The following is a 20584-nucleotide window of genomic DNA, read 5'->3' on the forward strand; positions in this document are numbered from 1 at the left end:
ACCTTTCCCACATATTTCATAATAAGAAAATAAGAATAAGAAATAAGAAAAAAAAAGACTCCACATCACCGTTTATAATTTTTAACTGCTGTTAACTGCTTAGACTAGAGGGAAACTCTAAATATATGAAAAAGTAACCGTTTACCTCAACTTCTAGCACCAAAGGAACCATAACAATTATTTCATACAGTGAAAGAAAATTTTCATCAAACACGAAATATATCCAATGCTCTACATCTTACGAAATATGAAAATTAGATCAACTGAACTGAAAATGTAAATCGTGACATTGACGTAGTCTAAACATTACACGTCCCATTAAATCAAACACGTTTCAGGACTGAGTTTTGTTAGTACACATATGACCTTGTTAAAGCTGGAATTTACGGCAGCGCTTTAATGCACCGCTGTTGTGCTCCATTTTGTGTCGCTCTGCTTGTTTCCGGGTTTCCGAGAAGAGAGCGATAAAACGGTGTCAGCAGGGAGTATGGCTCTGCTGGCAGGTCAGGAGGGCAGGTAAAGTTTTCTATAGCTACCCAAAACTGATAAAAAGTGGTTCTCAGACGCGCCCAGCACTTTGTTTAATGCACTATTTATCTCAAAGACCTCTTGCGGACAGAGTTTGCAGGCAGCCGGACTGCGCTGACATTGACAGCTGGAAAGTAAACAGCTCGGTGCAAAGCAGCTAACTGCGGCTAGCTCCAGTGAACCCGCCGCTAGCCGATCTGTTGAAACCATCGACAGCTAGCTAGCTAACCTGCTAGTGTCGCTGGTAACTTACGCCAGCACAGCTCACCAGCACCCTCCCATCATTTTTTTGGAAGGGGGGTTAGACTCTCCCCTACGAAGGATTTCTACATCGACACTTCCCATTCATGTTGTTTAGGAGGACGAGACTAGCAAACATCCGCTTGTTCGAGCCAGGGTGAGTAAATTCGTAATGCTAACCAAGTTTAAGTTAGCCTCTGCCAGGTATGTATGCTCACTCTCCCTTTACCTGGGAGCGGCTACACAACCTGCCTAGGCCTTTGGATCATGTGTGTGACGAACGTTTATGTCACTGTTTTCATGTTTCTCTTAGCTGGAGGTCTGTCCAACAAAAACTATGTTCATGCAGTGGTGTGCAGAGGTATAAGGAATTATGTACATATGCGAAGGCATCAAATGTCACACTATAAAAAAATCATCACTATATCGGTATTTAAATAGACGACTTTTGTCATTTCATACCCAAGTAGGGTAAACATCTCTCAAACACTGTAAGTAATGGAACTATCCGGTACACGGAAATATAAATGGTTATTTGCAAACCAAAATAGATGCCAGTTTTCGACTAATCGATTATTAGTTTCTGCCTCGTGTATTCATTAAGCTCAACGCAATAAAAATTTAAATTTCTACATAGTGTACAAATGTGTCTTCCATCCCTGGTTTCATGGTAGTTATCTGGTCTCTACATGTTGAAAAAAGCTGACAGTAGAAAATGTTGTTTTTTATTCTAAAGAATGTCTTGAGCACACAATTGAGGTTCTGTTTTAGTTATATGGGGCCATCTCCACCCCCCTAAAGCCTAGAAACACACACAGTGTTACAGGCCTGTAAGCTCAGCGTACTTCCTTAACCACAAAAGCATCCTACTTCCTCATACAGCCCTCCCTCTCTGGCTCTGTTTCTCTGTACATCGCCAGACTGTTGATGTGGGGAAACTTCTTGCCATCAAATGGCTGTTTACCAACTGTTTGGGTGAACAGTTTAATGGTGAGCAAATCTCAGCCTCATGACCTACTTAAGAGCTCATTTTTACTTGGATCTTGAATGGACAGGATTAGTTAGATTATGGGGTCAAAGGTCAGGGCATGACTGCCAACCATATGAGCATTTTTACTGCCTGGGTAATATTTGATTATCATATCTTATTTAAACCACAGCCTTTTTAGTATTTCTGAAGTCTTATACCAACAATCTGAGGTCTTCTTGGCTCTATACAGTGGGTTGTCACTTAAAGAACTGCAAAGAATTGTTAAAAGCATAAACAACAGTTACTAGTTCCAGTTTCTTAAATCAGAGATTTTGTGATATCTCATAATAAAGTAAATATGATGTGACGATGGATCCTTGAGTTGTGTAATAGCCATTTGCACACCTTTCTTGCTGGTTTAATTAAATCACTGTCACTGAAATAGGTCTATTTGAGACTACAGTTACTCTACACACCAGACAGGTCTTGAAATATTTGCTGACCCCCTACTCTCAGTTTTCGTAAATCTGCTGCTGTGCGGTTCGCTTTAACCCACGTCACTGCCTGACTAGCGAGCTTGCTAGGTAAGATTCCTTTGGTTTCCCTCGGTGAAAACCTGTCTCAGCTCTAAACCATGCTGCCCGAGGACTGGAGCATAAAAGAGGTGAGGGCGGGGCGAGGAGCCAACTGCCTGCATGAGGCAACAATGAGCCCAGACAGCTAACTGGTTTGGGGAGATCCAATGACCTCAGACACTCTTTGTGTGAAAAGCTTTGACATTTAGAGCAGTTTCAGTACAGGTGTATTATATGCAGGATGGACACAGTTTAATATAATATAATTAGCTATAATGTAAATTCAGTACAAATATTTTGGTAGTCTTTTCAAATCAAAACTTTCCAATACTGGAAAATGATGTCCATCATATAAATTCATGTGTGATTACAGGATTTAAAAAAAAAATTATATAAATGAACAGGGGTCAAACAGAGCTGTACTTATCGCGCTAAACTGACTGTATAACAAGTTTTATATTTAGTGCACCTTCTCGCAAAGATGGGCAAAGTGCTATTCTAATTTCATAGTGGATGAAAACGCACTGTCCTGTATTTCTTCAGGTCATTATTGATCAATAATGCCTTGAATAACCTCGAAACGGCTAAATTATTAAGTAATCAACCTTTTTACTCTAAAACGGCCCCAGATTACAAGACTTGTGTCAGGAGTCAGTCTAATTCAAACAAATGTCAAGTGACCAATGTGATTTAAGTTAGTGGCCAGAGCTTATTGTATAGATAAAAACTCCAGTGTATTCCATTGTGTTACAGACTTGCGTCACCCTGTATTTACACCAACTAGTTCCTAGTTGGATTTCAGTGCCACTGTATTGGGAGATGAGACTGAACAGATGTTGAAGTTGGAGCCACTAAACATTGAACAACTTTTATTTCAGCTGAAATTACTGCAATAGAAAATAGAGGGAAGACTTTGAAACCAACTGAGTCTGTGCACTAACGGGAAGTGGCAGTGGTTAAACTGGCTATTTCATTAGCATTTGAGACACCTAGATACACTTATTACTTGTTAGATTTTGTTTCACAGGGGTATTGTCTATGACCAAATCAATAACTTAGTCATTGTCTGCATTATAGCTACCTGAAGCCATGTTTCTGGAGACGGACAAGTCCAAGAAAAAAATATGTGAAATTTATCAGTCATCTGTCATGGCTGATCAGCTAAAAACCCAAACGGGCCTATTCCAGTCAGCCGTTGACATCTCTAGTTCCCTCTGCAGGAAATCTGTGCAGGGAACAGGACGTTTTGATTAACTTGATTCTCTTACCCTTTTTCCACCAAAGGGACATAGTTCCAAATTAAGTTCAGGGGAGATCATTAGATTTCACAAAAGTACCCAAGTCATGCTGAGGTTGCAACGCAGCCATTTGGTTCATGTTACAGAGCTCATGACTGAATAAACATGGTGCAATGAAAGTTATTTTAGAAGTACATATTTCCAAACATTTACCTTTACTTGCATTACTTGCACTTATTCTCATGTATATATCTCATGTATATCTCATGCACATATCTTTCCACGTAGCACTTTTAATTCTTATCCCTACTTTTATTTTTTTCCATGTCTATTTAAGTGCTATTTATGACAGCATGTTTGCACTGAAGCACCGCAGCAATTTCCTAATGTTGTAAACCTGCTCAACATTTGGCAATAAACCCCATTCTGATTCTGATCTGATTTATTTAAAATTACTTGAGTAGGGTTGGGGGTTGCCACCTCAGCATGCAGTCAAGTTCTATAGAGTCTTGCTAATGACCTACTAATTTTATACAGGTGTGTTGCAGCAGGGACACATTTGAGTTTTAGGACACCAGCCCTCGAGGTCTGGAGTTTGACACCCCTACTTTAGACCCACAGCTGAAAACCTTTTTGGTCTGTGGGTGGAGTAAGCCCTGAGATGAGATTTTTTTTGTTTTTGTTTTTTAGGGTAATATTCAGAGTAAAGTTGAGGCGTTGGATTCTTTCTGTAGAGACGCGTCTAAAGCGAGTCTACCTACCGAGTTCGAGGGACCCTCTTAGGAAACTGCCTACTGAGCATCATCCCTAAGAGCAACTAGCTTCAGGGGCTTTTATCTATTCGCAGTAACACAACACAATCACCAGCTGCTTGTTGGCATAACGTCAACTACAGTCATGACAACAAGACGGAAGATGCTTTGTTCAGTGATGCCGTTTGCTGTGTCTTGGCTTTCTTCATCCTAACTATAGAATTGGAAACGCAGAAATTGTCCAGTCTACACTAATAGAAAGTTGTGTATTACCAACATGAGAAGTTCTGTTTCGTTACAATTAGGGGTGTGTGTGTGTGTGTGTCATATAATCAGAAAAATCCTACAACTGGTTCAGTTCTGTCCTACAAATAGGTGGAGTCAGTTTCATCACCTTAAGCCTTATAAAACTGATGACGCTTTAAAATGAGTAATCATCATGTTGTGACACTTCATATTGGATTTACCCGAGGGCACCCTCCATTGTTGCACAGTTAAGGATTTACAAAAGATTGCAAGTGAAATTTGAAAGACAGAACAACTCTTGTCATTTCATCCTTTATCTCAAGCATCATGCTTCATAACAGTCTCGTCAACTGTACTGTGCAAACTGTCCCAATTCCCATGGGAGTAATCCAGGTCGCAGTTGCATTTAACAGTGACACAGGCACAAAGTGTAGAACATTGAAAGAAAACCATATGAAAACACTCAGCTCTTCACATTAAAATGAACATTCTCCTGTTGTTAGCTCTGCCTGGATGCTGGTTAAATGCATTGTTCTTATTTTGGATGTGAAACAAGTAGCTGATCAGTAGAAGGAAAAACAAAAACACAGGATTGATTAAATGTTTAATTATTCTTTGGATTAAAGATTGTTCTGAGGATCTGGTGCTTGCGCTTCTCTCCTTTTTGATATTTGATTAGCTTTCAGTTTTGAACTGAAAGAAACACATTCAGCACCACTTAGCCAAACCCGTTAAGAGTTGCTGCAGCTATTGAGAGGATTTTAGTGAAACTTTGGGGTTTACAAACTGTAAACTTGTTTTAAAGTCTGGTTCATTGTTCAGATAGAGGAACCAAAATGCCTGGAAGGGTTGTGGGTTGGCAGGCTGTCGTTGTTTAGCAGAGCTTTTCATACAGACATCTACATAATGTAGTTGTTTAGTGTCATCGGGAGCAGTGTCGAAATGTAACAGCCAGTAATGTGGGCTGCTCTTGTTTGTGTTTGTGCTGTTCTTGGTCCACTAGCATAGCTCCTGCTGTGCTAAGAACATAGGATGTTTAACATACAACGAACTAAAATGCAGTGGTGTTCAAAACAGGTAAAATTATCCACTGCAATCATGGTGAGTGTTCCTTGTGGCTTTTTTTATTTTATTTTATTAAGCACATATTCTTTGATTTAAAAGTTGGTTCGAGTTAAAGTCTGTGGGATCATTACACCCACTGTGCAGTGCCTCATGAACGGCATAACATTAACATTACACCTGCTGTTGCTAGCCGCCATTTCTGCCGGTTACGCACCTCTAGATTTTTGTAGCCTACAACATGTGCCGGATCTGCTACAGGTGGGTTGAAGATATTTGTATATGATTGCATTGGTTTTAGAGCCATTTAATGATATATCAGTAAAGTAATGAACAGATTATACAGAGGGAAATGTTGCAACAGTTTGTGGAAGAAACTTTTGGGGGGAAAAGTTATAATTTCTTTGCTTCGGCTGTTTCTCCTCCCCTAACAGCGCTGATATACCAACAAATTTACATTTTCATCATTTGTCTCCTCCTCATCTACATCTGCCTCCTATGCCATTAGACATGCAAGCCTCTTGTCTCCAGACAGCTCACAGTCACTTACTTCAAAAAACAAAATTCACTAGCACTGAACAAAACCGGCAGTTTTTACTCACAGGCAAGTTCGGGGTATCCTCAACAACTCGTCTCATAAGTGAGCTTTGCTGGCCCATATTGGACTTTATTTGAAAAGACAAGCAGACAAGGACACTTCATACACAATGAAGTTTTAACATTTTATAAAATATTAGACATATTTTTAATTCCTAATTTATTTTTAAGTGTTAATATTAATTAAATGCATAAAAATACAATGTATATACAACAATATCTTATATACACAGACAGCAGTAGAAGGTTTCCAGTAATCCATGGCTGTTATGGGGAAATACGGCATATCCAGCTGTTGCTGTTAAAGGGTACAGAAGGTTAAAAGGTTCTTGGTCCATGGGAAAGCTCCTGTGGGGTGGGGGTGTGTGTGTGTGTGTGTGTCTGTGTGTGTGTGTGTGTGCTCTTAATTTCTTGAAACTAGGGTTACATCATATTCTAGACTGGACCTTTTTTTTTTTCTTTTTTTTTACTACTACTACACTGGTACAACAGTATGTGCAGTTTTACCCTTACTGCTAGTAAACCTTTGCTTCATCAGACAAAACTACACAGCTGTGGCTAGTATAATGTGAACACAGTGAAGCTGGAGGATGAACGCAAATTTTTCCACTCAATAAAAGTTAATGTAAGGGTTCCTGACAGTTAGGGTCAAAGGATGCTGTAAATGGACCAAATTTCAGTCAGGAGAACAACTGAGATAATCCATCCACCATACCAAGTTAGTCTGCACGGGCTGGGCTGCAGTTACACCGTGAGCTTTAAAACGTTGTGCTGATGAGTAGTGGTAATAAAAACCGAGAGAGACCGACAGTGATCACTGACTTTTTTTAGGGGCGTGTTCAGATTAAATAGAACAAGATACAAAACGTGTGTTTTAAAACAGAAAAGCCTTAATAAATGCAGAGTAGAAGCAGGGCTCATACGTCATCACTTAACAACCGAATTTGGCTTTCAGTTTTATCAGTTGAGATATTCTGTCATTTTCAGGAGCCAGCGTATTGTTCCAGAGACGGTGAAGTCACCGGCCTTTACCCCACACAGAACGGTGCCAACGCAGAGTCAGGATGCCTATTCCTCCCCCTCCTCCTCCTCCAGGACCCCCACCCCCTCCAACCTTCCATGAGGTCAGTGACCCGATCAAATATTCATCACAACACACTGCACTGAAAACTGACAAGTTATACACTTCCTTGTAGCAGATCTCTAATTTGACCTGAGATGTTTATATGTGCTGTGAGAAATTTGTTTATATTAAAACATGGTGCAAATGTGCACAAGACGTGCTTGTCCCTGAAACGTTTTTGAATTGTTAAGCCATGGGCAAAGTCAGATATAGAAGCTAAATTACCAAAAGCTGCTACTAAACTATATCTTTGTTTTAAGTCTGCATTGCGAGCTCAAACTTTTTTGTTCTAACTAAAGGAGCCGGAAGTTTGCTTGTAAAGTTTTTAACTGTCTCCACAGGCAAACACAGCTCCTCCCAAACTGAGCTCATCTGAGGCAAAAGGCAGAGGAGCACTGCTGTCAGACATCCACAAAGGCGCCAAGCTAAAGAAGGTCGGCCAGGTCAATGACCGGAGTGCTCCTGTTATAGAGAGTAAGTTTGTTTTATACACAAACTCAAATCCCAACTGATGTACTCCCTGTGAGTTGATTCAAAATCCTGACACCAGGGTGGATGTCCTACAATAGTCACCTCGGGGTGCTTAATATTGTACCAAACACTCGCTGACAGTGGGCAGAAAAAACTCCGTGACAGGAAGAAAACTCTGCCATCTGCTACAATAAGGTGGGGTGGTGGGGGTGGGGGGCACAGGACAAAAGACACATTGTGGAAATGCAAAGTAGGGTATAAACAAATAGATGTTGGGGGGAAAAGGTGAATGACAGCGCATGTTTGTTTTCAATAAGTCGTCTTGCTGTATGTCAGTAATGATGTGTGGTTTAAGAGTTCCCTTTAATTTTTTCCATTGTTGAGCGGTATATGTTTCAGAAATTTATGTAAAATATGTTTAAGTGGAAAAAGGAAACTGAACTTGACCTTTAAAATGTTAAATTAAAGAACAGTTTTTTTTCTTACTCTGCAGTGGAACAGCTTATTCCCATCAGTTTTCCATGATAAAGTCCCAGGTTCTCTAAATATTTGAATATTAAAATGTATTTCTGTTTGCCCCCCCAGAATCTGGAGGAGGTGGAGGAGGTGGTGGAGGTGGCGGTTTTGGAGGTGGAGCCCCAAAGGGAATGGGCGGCCTTTTCCAAGGAGGTGTGCCAAAGTTACGACCAATTGGAGGTAAAACATTTATGCTATTTAGCACATACGTGTTTGCCCCAGTTTACTGTATTTGGATCATTTTGTCAAAGAGCCGTTATCATTAGTGTGAGTAAATAACAAGGAGAAGAGAGGACACCTGAAGTCAGTCCTCTCGTACACATAACATCTGTCAGCAGATGATTCCAGAATAAGAAACGGCACATAAAGAGAGAGAATAAAGCTCCTTTGGCCTTTCTCCCGAGCTTGTACTTTTTATTTTTCTGTCCATCATTTTGTGGTTATAGAAATAAATAATTTACACTGCTACAAATTCACAATGCTTGGACCATTAATAATGAATGAAAGTCTAAAACGTACTATTTTAGTTGAATGTTAAATTATTGAACTGTTACACTTCATATGCAGCAAATAGCTTCAACCTTTAACTTCTCCTGCTGCTTGTTTGATATTTTTATAATGGAAGATCTTAGCAGTCAAAGGTGTAGCTCCGTGGAGAAACGAAAGTTTCCAACTAGTGTTAATGTAACCATAAGCTGGTCAAACTTGGTTACCCACCTCTTCACTAATTAAGCAATAATATACAGCAACAACACCACAAGACTGTACTGTACAGTTTAGCAAGAGGTTGGTATATAAAGAATATTATCGACGAATCAGTCAGCAACAGGTCTGACATGTGACTGATTTGTGCAAAAATCATCTGATTGTAGTATTTAACTCGTCCACATAGGGCTCGGCGATATATCAAATATATTCAATGTATCGTGAGATTTTCCCACGCATGTTGGTTAAAATGGCTTTATTGTAACCATCAAGTATAAGTTACCATGGAAATATTAAGCTGTCTGCGTGTAATTCACTCCGAGTTATTTTTTTCCCACATGCTGCGAATGCATCATTAATCCCCAACCAGGAAAAATTTCTAGCTGGCACACTGCATGGAGCGTGCGTGTTTATATATTACCTGATAGAGGAAAATATGGTGACAGCGCGAGTTTCAGAGCGAGAGTATGAGACTCACTGGGAGTGTTAAGTCATTCCCAATTCCTTATTATTTTGCTTCCAAAACAATAATACTTGCTTCCAAGAAACCAGAGTTGGTTTTTGTTGTATTTTTTTCCCAGTGCACTTAAACACTGCCTCTCTGTCTTCCACACAGACGGTCCTGCTGGTGGTTCACTGGGCAGATCTGCGCTACGGCCCCCGGGGTCCCGGTCAGCGGCTCCTCGTCCTCCCACAGGCCGGTCCACCTCACCGTCACCCCCCAACAAGCCCTCTCCACCAGAACATTCACGCTCACACCGCCCCTCGCTGCCTGACATATCCCACTCCTCCAGCGGTAGCAGTGGGATGAAGCACAGCACCTCTGCACCACCGCCTCCACCACCCTTTAACAGAGGTGGCCGTGGAAATGCCCCACCTACCCCAAGCCAGAAAGCATCTCTTGCACCTTCCTCATCCTCTTACAGCAGAGAGAAACCCCTTCCACCAACACCTGGAAGAAACCCAGCCCCGCCCAGCAACGTAAAACCTCTGTCCTCCAGCAGACCACCTACTGGAGGCTCTTCTGCTCCTCCTCCTCCCCCGCCATACAGACCACACACATCTGGTGGTGTCTCTAATGGGCCATCCCACGGCGATGGAGGTGGAGCTCCAGAGCTTCCCCAGAGGAATAACTCCCTTCATAAAAAACACACATCAGGAGGCAGCAACCAAGGACGCAGCCATGCCCCACCACCACCTCCATCATTATCATCGTCATCCTCTTCTCAGCAGTCTAACAGACCACCTCCACCTGTCAGAGATCCACCTGGACGCAGAACAGGTACGTCCCAGAAATCTGTCAAAAGTGCAATATTGCCACTCACCACAATTTTTTCTTTATTTTTATCCTGTGATTGAAATTCTCTCGTTCATTCTCAATCATCTCTAATTTGACCTTCATGAAACCTAACCTCCATTGTTAACCTAATCCCTTAATCAGCTCATCGTTTGAATGCCCAGATTTACTTCATATATACAATAAAGATATGGCTGAGTGCAAACTCCTGATTGTGAATGTTGAAGAAGACCTCATTATTCTTTATTTTGAGGAGAAATGTTTATAATGAAGGCAAAGCAAGCCTTGGCTCATTATCTCTGAACCTTTAAGGTACAATCCAGGATAACGCTGCAACGTTTTCTACACATGACGGGCTTCTATCCTCTGAATCTGAGAGTAGTGCAGAACGATACAAAAAATGTGCTTTGTCTTGTTCTGTGTGATGTATAAATCTTTCTTTTGGCTGCAGCATTTCATCAAGTTCCTGCATCGATTCTTGACAGTAGTATAATATTTCTTATAATTACAGCTGCTTTTGCATTTGGGAGAATGACCTTTTTTTTCCCCCCCTTATTTTGTCAACAAGTGACGACATGAGGATATTTTAATATGCGGAGCAGATATGCTGTTTTTTGGTATTTGTAAGTATGCTAAGTTGGGTGGATGCCATGTGGATGACACATCTTAGATGCTTCTGATGTTTACAAAACAAAACTTAAAAAAACTGGGGGATTTAGGACAGCCACACCTACAAAGTGCCCTAGTTACAGATGAAGTTCTCCACGTCTGACGTGTCAAATGATGATTTTGTTTCCGCTTCAGAAAAGATTTATGGCACACTGGGAACAGTCATAATTTGAATTCAAAGCAAATACACGAAACAGGAAGGCACTTGTTAGCTTGAGTTCTGTCTTGTGATTGAACGGTGAAACGATTTGCTACAAGGTCTCCTGGTTTCTCTGCATTCCTGTAGCCCTGTGGAATATTCCAGCATTCCTGCTCACCTTGTTTTCCCCCACACACACTCTTAATATTAAGTTGCACAGACTTGTTTCAATCTCACTGTTCGCTGGTACTGAAGTCTCTATATTTTAAAAGTCAGTATGAGAACAGATGTTTGGGGGTTTTTTTCCACTGATGCAGTGACAGGAACTCGAAATGTGTCATGTGGCATATTCTAAGTTGCTTTGTTACAAACAGTAGCATTTTTAAGAAACTATATCATATCTGGTTTCATGATTGGTTATGAAACCAGCTGGAAGAAAGATGCTTGTAACGTGATGTTTCGCTCTGTTCTGCACAACATGCATGCACGTTTTTACTGACTGCTGAGTAACACTTGACTATATAAGTCTGTACTAAATGTAAAACAGTCATGGTCAGTACTTTCATTTCATATTTCTGTTTTAGCCCGTGTGTACAAACTTTGTACCCTTACAAGTTTTATCATGGTGGGGGGACCCCGGCAACTGATACATTAGACACACACAGACTTGACCAGATTCATTAAGATCACTGCCGTTCATCTGACCCTCAGTATGAATTCGTGATCACTTGTTTGTGTGTGTATGTTGTCCATGCAGCTCCCCAGGCGCCCACCCCTGGGTCTCGTAATGGCAATCGGGATGCCCCTCCTCCCCCACCCCCTTACCGTGGCCATAGCTCAGACTCCAGAGGCAATAAACCACCACCTCCTCCTTCCTCTTCCTCCATCTCATCTTCCTCCTCACGAACCCCAGCTGGACCCCCTCCTCCACCCCCGCCAGTCCGGAATGGTTACTCCTCCAGCTCCTCCTCCAAGTCCATCATAGGTGAGTGCGAAAAGACTGCTTCGGCAACATCTCCTTCATATTCCACTGTTGACAACTGCTAAATAACATCAGTTTTTAAAATCCTACTGAATCTAGTTCAATTAGATCAAATGGTGCCACAGTTCACAGCAGGCAGAAACAAAGGGATACAGGATTTCACCATTTATCAAGTTAAAATATTTATAATGAACTTAGCAAAATGATAAGAAAAGGATAACATCTCTAAAATTGTGACTTCAAAACTGTTATGTATAAATGTCTCTCTCCAGACATTGTTTAAATCCTAAAAAGATGAGCTGTAACCATCGTAGTGTTACGTGTGAGATCTTATTTACATGACTTTGCTCACAGGTTAGACCTAAAATGGCTTAAATGTAGCTCATTACCTTTTTGCCTGGTTTTGTATGTGTGGAGGTATTCAAATTGGACCCTGACACCTCCATCCACACCCATCCTCTCTCTTTGAATTTTCTGCTACAGTCTCTTTGCATAGCAGCACTGGTGCACACAGACAATGTGTGTGTTCTGTTAGGCAGGAGTGGAAAACCCAGTGCTCCATTTGTAAATCAGCTAAGAACACAGAGAGGGTGCTGTACATGCTTCAGAAAATCAACCATAACTGGAGCACAGTGGACAACAGCCCAGTGCTTGCTGTTTAAACCAAACTGTGATCACAAAGAAAGAGTTTACATGAATCCACACTTGCCACTACTGCAGACCCACACTAACACAGGAAATGGCCAATGAAGGCTAGTGCAACAAAATGCACTGTGAGATAAGCAGAAATGAAGATGGATGAACAGGAGGCTGAACCAGATTATCATACTGCTGATAATCTAGTACTAATCTTGGATAAACAAGCCCAACCTGTTATAAGTAAATTGGTTATCCATGGTGTTACGACAATGTTGGTAGGAATACATTGTGATTAAGAGAGCATAACTACAAAGCCAGTTTATGTTTATCTCACGGTCTTACGTGGCTGCCGCAACACAAAATGTGGCCTTGTAAGGGATTGTGAAGTTGGTTTTTCCAATAAAAACTTAAGGCTGGAAGTCTGAAACTCACCAGAGTCACTAGAAGAAAAGATTTTGTGAGGCCTAGTAAAATAAAAGTGTTCATATCCTTATGGGGTTGGAAGGACAGTTTTGCCACATGCACTCAAAAACTCATTTATAATCAACAGTATGGTTGAAATGTTGAACACCTGGTGACGGGGTTGGTAGGGTTAGTAACCTGCTAACTAGATCTTACTTCCAGGGGATTTGTGCCAAAGACTCTTTTTGCCGGGAGGACGAACGGCAGCCGCTAGTGTTTTATGCCTGTGTAAATGTGTCTGGCCTACTGCTATAGTGTTGAACTAGGACGGTGGTTTCTGTTAAAGTTAAGTATAAAGTGAATGATAACTTTTTGGTAATTAAATTTAAATGATACTTAATTACAGTAACTGTGTAACTCCCATTTCATCCCCATTCTGTTTTAATGGAACGGTTGATAGTGAGGCAGATGAGGACCAAAGTTCCTTATCTGAGGCACTGTATGGTTTTTGTCGAGGGAGGTGCCGATGATTTCTCTTGAGATGGTGTCCTTATGCAGGCAGTCGGAGAGGAAGAGGAGAGAATGTTAAATTGTCTTATTGCTCCATAAATGGCTTTTAAGTGGACTTTGGATGTTTACCCTTTCCTTTGATCCCTGAAAAGCTCGGATAATGTTTGAAAAAACATCTCTCTTAATTTCAGTAACTTTGGGCACCACCAGTACAACTTGAGCTATATCTCTGAGTGTCAACACTACACCCCCAAGTGTAGGTACCTATCTGAATGTGGGGTTCGATCTGACTGCTCTTTTAAACAGGAGATGAAATGCTGAGGCTTATATAAATAGCTACCACTTTTTCTGCTGCTTAACTACTCAAATTTGTTTATGATCTTGATGCGATGGAGGTGACGGTGACGAATCGCCGTTGATAGTCAAATCTCCACTGACACTATGCAAACTACCTTTTTGGGTTCCTGATTTGTCCACACATCAGGAAACCAAAAAGGTAGTTATGGGTGGTTCCTAGATTACTACTGAGGCTTTGTGTACTTACTGTGTCAAACTTAAGAATTAAAAATGATGATAAAACCAAATCACTATTTATGTGGTTTGTATAAAGGGAGACTTGAGGCTGCAGACCATGGGATTTATAGCCTAAGATAGTTTGTCATCCTGTCCCTCAGCAACTCTTTCAAACGGAGTAATAAATGTCATAAGAGAGCATAAACAGTCATTGCTTGCATGTCAGGTGATTAGGGAATAAATGTAAATTCTCGACATGCCAACCACTACAAGAAGTAAATCATCAACCTGTAGGAAAGACTTTTTTTTTTTTTGCACAGGTTGACAGAACTGGGGGCTGAGACAAAGTAAGCAACCTGTACGACTTATTTTATTATTTGACAAACCAAAGAATACCATTTATTTTTGTTGTCTAGGCTTGATGGTTGGAGTTTGTGGCTGTAGGGAAGGCAAAGATGTTGTACGGGTGATCTGTAGTGGCTGGAATCTAAAAACTGAGCTGTGACTGAGCTCTGTTCATAATACAAAGGCAGGGACCAGTGACTACAGACTGAGAAGAAGGAATAGGGTAAAAACTTTCATGCTCATCAGCTAATTGTTTGAAAGAGGGGTTGAAAGATTTTTTTGGTTTTGTTTTTATTTATTTTTTGATATTAAAAAAACAAAAGCAAACTTCTGCCTGGTGGTTTAAAGTACTCCCTCTGTCAATGTATGTAGTGGTAATCTGTTCCTTAGCAGAGCTTAATATGATGTGAATATAACCTCAAAGGTTACATAATGTCATTATTTATGTAACAAAAACTAAGCCATATTGCAGAAGCAGTGTTTTTTTTTTTGTCTGTTTTTTTTAAACTAAGTGTACCCCTAATAATTCTGTAGGAATGAAAAGGGTAAGGCTTATCAAATGTACTTCATTAACTGATCACCAGCCAGTGTGAGCTCACCAGTAGAAGCAAATGTTTTGCAGCTTGCTTGCCTGCAGCATTCAGGTATGTGGTGACACAAGGCCAAGGAGGAAAGACGTAAATAATGATTGAGGAACAAATGTTGCTGCCTCGAAATGTCTGGCAATGGTTATAAATCATTTGAAGTCCATAATTCTACAGTGAACAAGGTTGGGATACATTCAACACCAGTACCAGTCTTCCCAGGAGTGGACATGAGTGGACAAAATTGCAACAAATCCGAGAGCGACACGTCAGACGCTACAAGCCTCAGAGCTACAAAATGTTAAAGTTCATGAACATGCAGTTAGAAAAAGACAACAAGTGTGAGTGGTCTAGAAGGCATAATAAAGCCCCTTCTTTAAAATAACATGGCATGGGTTTTTCTAGGAGAAACATTACGAGAAACATAACAATAATTTCAATAGTTTAGACACAAATTATTGTATTATCCTGTTAAATGAACACTGTATATTAACAGTAAAAACAAGCAGGACTGATGATCTTTGCTGCCTAGTGCCAGCATTAATGATAGAGTTAGTGGCTTTGGCTAATTAACTTTTAAAAGAGAGAAAAGACGGTACATAGATTTAGAAACGCTCTTATATAGATGAAACTCACGTGAAAAACATGCTTGTCTTTTATTCTTTTGCACTGTGCTTATCTCTGTTTCAGTGCTATGTTTTGCTGTTTCACATGTTTAAAGGTTTAAAAAACATAGCTGCCGTCTGTGGGTAATTGCTAAGAATGAAATAATCTTAATTCATTAACAATAACGTTTATGATGATCAGGTTAAAATTTCATGATGATGGCTGTTTAATACCTCAGTATTTTTAATATAAGAGCTTTACTGACCTCACAAAAGTTCTCATAAACACCGGGGTGTCAGCCTTTAACATGTTCACTAAGTCTGTTATGCTGTTATTCACATCTGTTATGTTGTGTGTCAGCTGAAGGAGAAGATGATGTTACTCTGGGTGTATCAGTACTGTTGCAAATGAGTATGCAAGCAGTAAAAAAATCCATTAAAGCATTTGTTACTACACTTTGGTTAGGACATGATCTCTTAGCCACAGAAGTTTGAGATTTAACTTTTTCATTTTGCGTTTGTAGTAGTCATAAGTTATTAAGCAATTTAAACTGTCCACTGCCTTTTCTTTGTAAAACAAATGCAATTAATATTTAAAACTTGTGACTTGATGTGTCTGCACATTTTAAAACGTTTATGTTTATTCTCCTTCCTCCTACAGATGATTTTGAATCCAAGTTCAACTTCCACCCTATTGAAGACCTTCCACCTCCAGAGGAGTACAGGCCTATCAACAAGGTCTACCCCAGCAAGACCAACACGGGTATGAGTAACACTATGAAGCACATTGCTCTCTCCCTCCACTTGACTTGTTTTGTCAGGAATAATAAGACACTGCATTCTCATGGAGAATATAGTGTTATTGTCAGACACGGTCACTTTATTTACCCAGATCTCATGTGCTAAACACTTAGAACAGCAGTAAAACAACAAGGAATAAACAAGAAGAAAAGGTTATGATCTGTGTGGTATGACTGAAGCATGACCCACAGTGTAAATGTAACACAATGCCAGCTCCCCTTAAGATTCAGTTAAGTCGTGGACAATTGTTTTATTGCCATATAAACTGCTCTGTTTGTGTTATGTGTCAGGATGCAGCCATAGGGGAAGCTGGGTTTCATGAAAAATTACCCTGAGCTGCTGTGTGTGTGTTGTTTAGACACTATCCTAACAGTTTGGTTTACATGCGTCTTTTAGAGCTGTTGGCACGTGCTCCACATGCTATGGAGTTGCTCTGGAAAGTGTCTTCCCTATAAATTCAGTGTTATTATAGCAGCATTAACATAATTAATAATTACTAGAAACTAGTTCTTCTTCTCTGCCTATAAAATAAGTATATATTATGCACACACCTAAGTGTAAAAGCACTAATTAACAGGCAATGGTAATTTGCAGTGTAGGAAACAAATTGTCTTCTTAAAATATTGATGTGATATCTTTATGATGGTAGTATCCTGCCACAAATAGAAATGCTAACATTATATTATACACATATTCAGTGACTCACACAAGCTGCAAACATATTCTTCTGTTTTTTTACAACATGCCAAAAGAGAAAGGTATAACACAACGTTGACCTTTGTTTCACAGTAAAGGTTTACCACCAACTTAATCACAGCTTACCTACTTCCTTATAATGACTACTTGAGTTTTGTGAAACTAAATATTAACCTGTTGAGTTGGTGAGGGGGGAGTTTAAGTCTTAGGAGCCATGATGTTTCCAGGTTGAATCAAACGCAGGATTATCATCTCAGCTAAGAGATTTATTGGAGACAGTCTTTGCATTTCTAAAGTTATCAACGCTGAATTCACAAATCAATTTCATGAAAATGGAAACGAGGGCAACAGTTTTAGCTTCTTCAGTGACCTACCAGTGTATAATAAACATTAGCAAACTGCTGTTGATAACGCCATGCAGTTCAGTTAGTAACACAAGGATGTCATTTGTAAAACCATGTCAAAAGTACAGCTGTAGATGATGCCTTCCACCTTTGGCTTCTGGGTAACAAGGAAAAGAAGTACCTTCACAGAGCTCCCTGGTTGACAGCGCTAACTTAAGATTTTGATCTCGAAAATTACAGCTTATTAACTCAAAATTTTGAAATTTCTAGTCTACTGTGGTTGAAAATGGTTCTCTGTGAGTTGTAAAATAATAGCGGACCTTCTGTCAGGGCTTAAGGTTTTAAAGATTTATTCATTGAACTGTTTTTTGGTTTTGAACTTCTGTCACTTTTCCAGCTTTCTTCTCAAAATGTACAATTTATGCCCTTTAGACCAGTGTGAGGACTGAGCTGTAGTTAACTTTGTCTCTCCACCTTCTTTCCTCAGCCGTAAGAGGAGCTCCTCCAGCGCCGCCAGTGGGCAGGTGAACAGACCTCAGTTCGGGACTTGAACTGTGTCGTTGAGGAGGAAGCGGTGAAGCACTCGAATCATAAACACACTACATCACAAACATACACTAACATTGAGCCACCAGCTGGAAGCATCAAGGTGAACACAAAGGAAACACTACTACACCACGCAGGTTTGACACTACTCAGCGGTCACTTTCAGTCTTTGCACGAGAGAACAAAAACCACTGCCTGGGACCACTTTGATGACGACTCTGCTGACTGAATGCAGAGGCTTCTGTTTGACATATCGGGACCAAACTCCGAACACTTCCAAATCTCTGCATTCCATCTTTTTTTATGCTTATTCAGAATAATAATAAGAATAGTTGTGATTTTTCAGAATAACATATTTTCTTTTTTCTGTTATGTTATTGCTTTTTGGTGTCAGCATTAATTTGTAGGGAATATGAGCAGATAAACTCAGGTTTTTCCCTAAAAATTTGTACTGCCACACATGTGGGGCTTATTGTCGGTTTGTTAATTAGTATTTGTCTTGAATAGCCATTCCATCAGTGCCAGGTAAAGGTGTGCTTGAGTCGGTGTGCCAAATGCAGGTGGAGTCTCACGAACGGTTCACCATGACAGCAGTCGCCACACACTTGTTCTGACATTTAGAATTCTTTGATTGTAGTCTTGCCTGTTTTTGTAACTCTATCCTGTATCTGGGGTTGTTCATATTTGCATCTTCAGATGATGTTGCACAGCAGCTAAACTGCTTAACCGAGACACTGTGCATGACCCTGACATACGCACCTTCAACATCAGGACTACATCATGTTGATGCAACATAAAACTGATTTGCCCCTGATGGTTCTGACAGGTTTCCTTCACATAGCCAGCATATTTCTTCAGGCTCACTGTGGGTTCTGTGTGGGCCACATTTTAGTCCAACACTAATTATTTGTTTACTGGACCAAGGTTTGCAGACCATTTTTGGAGGAGTTTACAAGGGATCATCTCTGTTTTCGCAGGAATCTTCTTCAAGGGAAGTTGGTCTGAAAGCTCAGCTCTGCTCTGATTCATGATTTGCTGCTGGTGGCCCTTTCGAAGAAGGACCTCATAGCCAGAGAAAGATAATGTGTTGTTGAATTGCTATGCAAGCAGCAGTTTGTAGAGATGGTAGATGGTAGCAGCTAACCAAAAACAAAAATCTTAAAAAAAAAAAAATGCAGGAACACTTAAGTGCCAGAGAATTGTTGGAATATATATGGAGGTCCTCTCTTTTCTCCCTTTGAAAGCATCAAGCTTCACTTAAAACACTAATGACATCATTTTCTACAGTGCACAGCACAAAAAGTGAACAAAAAGATCCTGGCTCAGGTCAGACTGTCCATTCTCAGTGATGCAGCGCCTCCTGCTGGTATTTGCCTTACACAAATCTGTTGTCACTCATCGGTACCAGTGATTAGTTTTTTGATGATGATGACGACGACATATATTGGGGGAAGATGATGACAACGGAGTAAATAAGAAACAAGTCTATTTGAAAATGCAATAAATATTGTATATTTACTTTAAGGAATATGGTAATCATAGTTATTGATCTATTTTTATGTTGTAAAAAGCTTGTACTATAGGAAAAGACATGATTAAGAGTTCTAACAATGTTCCAGTGGGTGAGCTTTGGTCTGACAGACTGGATTCTTGTTGCACTTCTCTGGACATTTGGCCATAAAGGTGAATGAGCTGAATTGATGTATGCGAGGTTTTACCAATGAGCCAACATTTTTGGGGTCTGGTTTTCAAAAAATCAGATCGGCAGGTAATTTAGTGAAGGTGATAAGTGATGCACCTCTGCTTCTTTTTCTGGATCATGTTCACCTTGATACACAGATGACCCCTCTACTTATCTCATGTTCTCACCTTGTCCACTCTGAAAAGCAAAAACCCTGTGGTCATTCACGTTATCAGCCATGTTTTTATCATTTGAAATAATTTCAAATAAATATATTCCTGTTGGGAAAGGGTACCTGATTCATTGTCTGTTTCTTTATGCTCAGTTTCTGTATTTGTAGCTTTTCTTCCACTTGCACAATGTTTTACTAAATTAGCTGTCAGTACCGAGTTCTGCCATTTCATGTAGTGGATGCTTGGCTGGTATCGTTTCTCTAAACATTAACACAGCTTAAATCTCATTTAGATAGATTTCTAGATTTCAAGAGCAATAATTAACTGTGCAGTTATTAAGCGTATGGTTTTGTGAAGAGTAACTTTGCCACCACGAACCTACTAAGGCTTATGAAGAACGTGTAACATTAAACTGTTTGAGACTTGAAAGTGGAATATTTGTTGTGAACATAGTTGTAGTTAGTCCTTGACGTTACACTGCCACCTTCTGAGGTCCTCCAATGTCTATGAGGCTTTGTCCTAAAGTCCTGTTGTTCTCCAGAGTATTTATGTGTTCTTAGAGCCTGTCAAAATCTGAGTATACTCCGCTTGCACTTGCTTCCACTCTAACTCAGACCTAATGTGACGCCCGCGTC

At 40.1% G+C, this 20584-nt stretch overlaps 1 protein-coding gene across 1 annotated transcript; it reads left to right on the forward strand.

Moving 5' to 3' along the window:
* Window positions 1-425: 425 nt before the first annotated feature.
* On the forward strand, window positions 426-20068 carry wipf2a (WAS/WASL interacting protein family, member 2a). Its single transcript, XM_086294641.1, has 8 exons — window positions 426-925; window positions 7196-7332; window positions 7673-7805; window positions 8388-8498; window positions 9640-10305; window positions 11886-12113; window positions 16370-16471; window positions 18037-20068. Exons 2-8 carry the CDS (start codon window positions 7273-7275, stop codon window positions 18075-18077), a joined length of 1341 nt encoding a protein of 446 aa, XP_086150767.1. The 5' UTR covers window positions 426-925; window positions 7196-7272; the 3' UTR covers window positions 18078-20068.
* The last annotated feature ends 516 nt before the right edge of the window (window positions 20069-20584 follow it).

This window comes from Aulonocara sp. 'chitande type north' Nkhata Bay, linkage group LG6, assembly GCF_057382095.1.
Source record: "Aulonocara sp. 'chitande type north' Nkhata Bay isolate Kocher_YH1m ecotype deep benthic linkage group LG6, A_spYH_male_GT1.1, whole genome shotgun sequence".
NCBI classification, from domain to species: Eukaryota; Metazoa; Chordata; class Actinopteri; order Cichliformes; family Cichlidae; genus Aulonocara; species Aulonocara sp. 'chitande type north' Nkhata Bay.

Excerpts from the sequence above, each read along its gene's own strand:
- wipf2a (XM_086294641.1), top strand. The coding sequence starts at position 7,273 with ATGCCTATTCCTCCCCCTCCTCCTCCTCCAGGACCCCCACCCCCTCCA. Across the intron at positions 7,333-7,672 it reads CCCCTCCAACCTTCCATGAG|GCAAACACAGCTCCTCCCAA; the intron begins GTCAGTGACCCG and ends CTGTCTCCACAG. Across the intron at positions 10,306-11,885 it reads TCCACCTGGACGCAGAACAG|CTCCCCAGGCGCCCACCCCT; the intron begins GTACGTCCCAGA and ends TTGTCCATGCAG.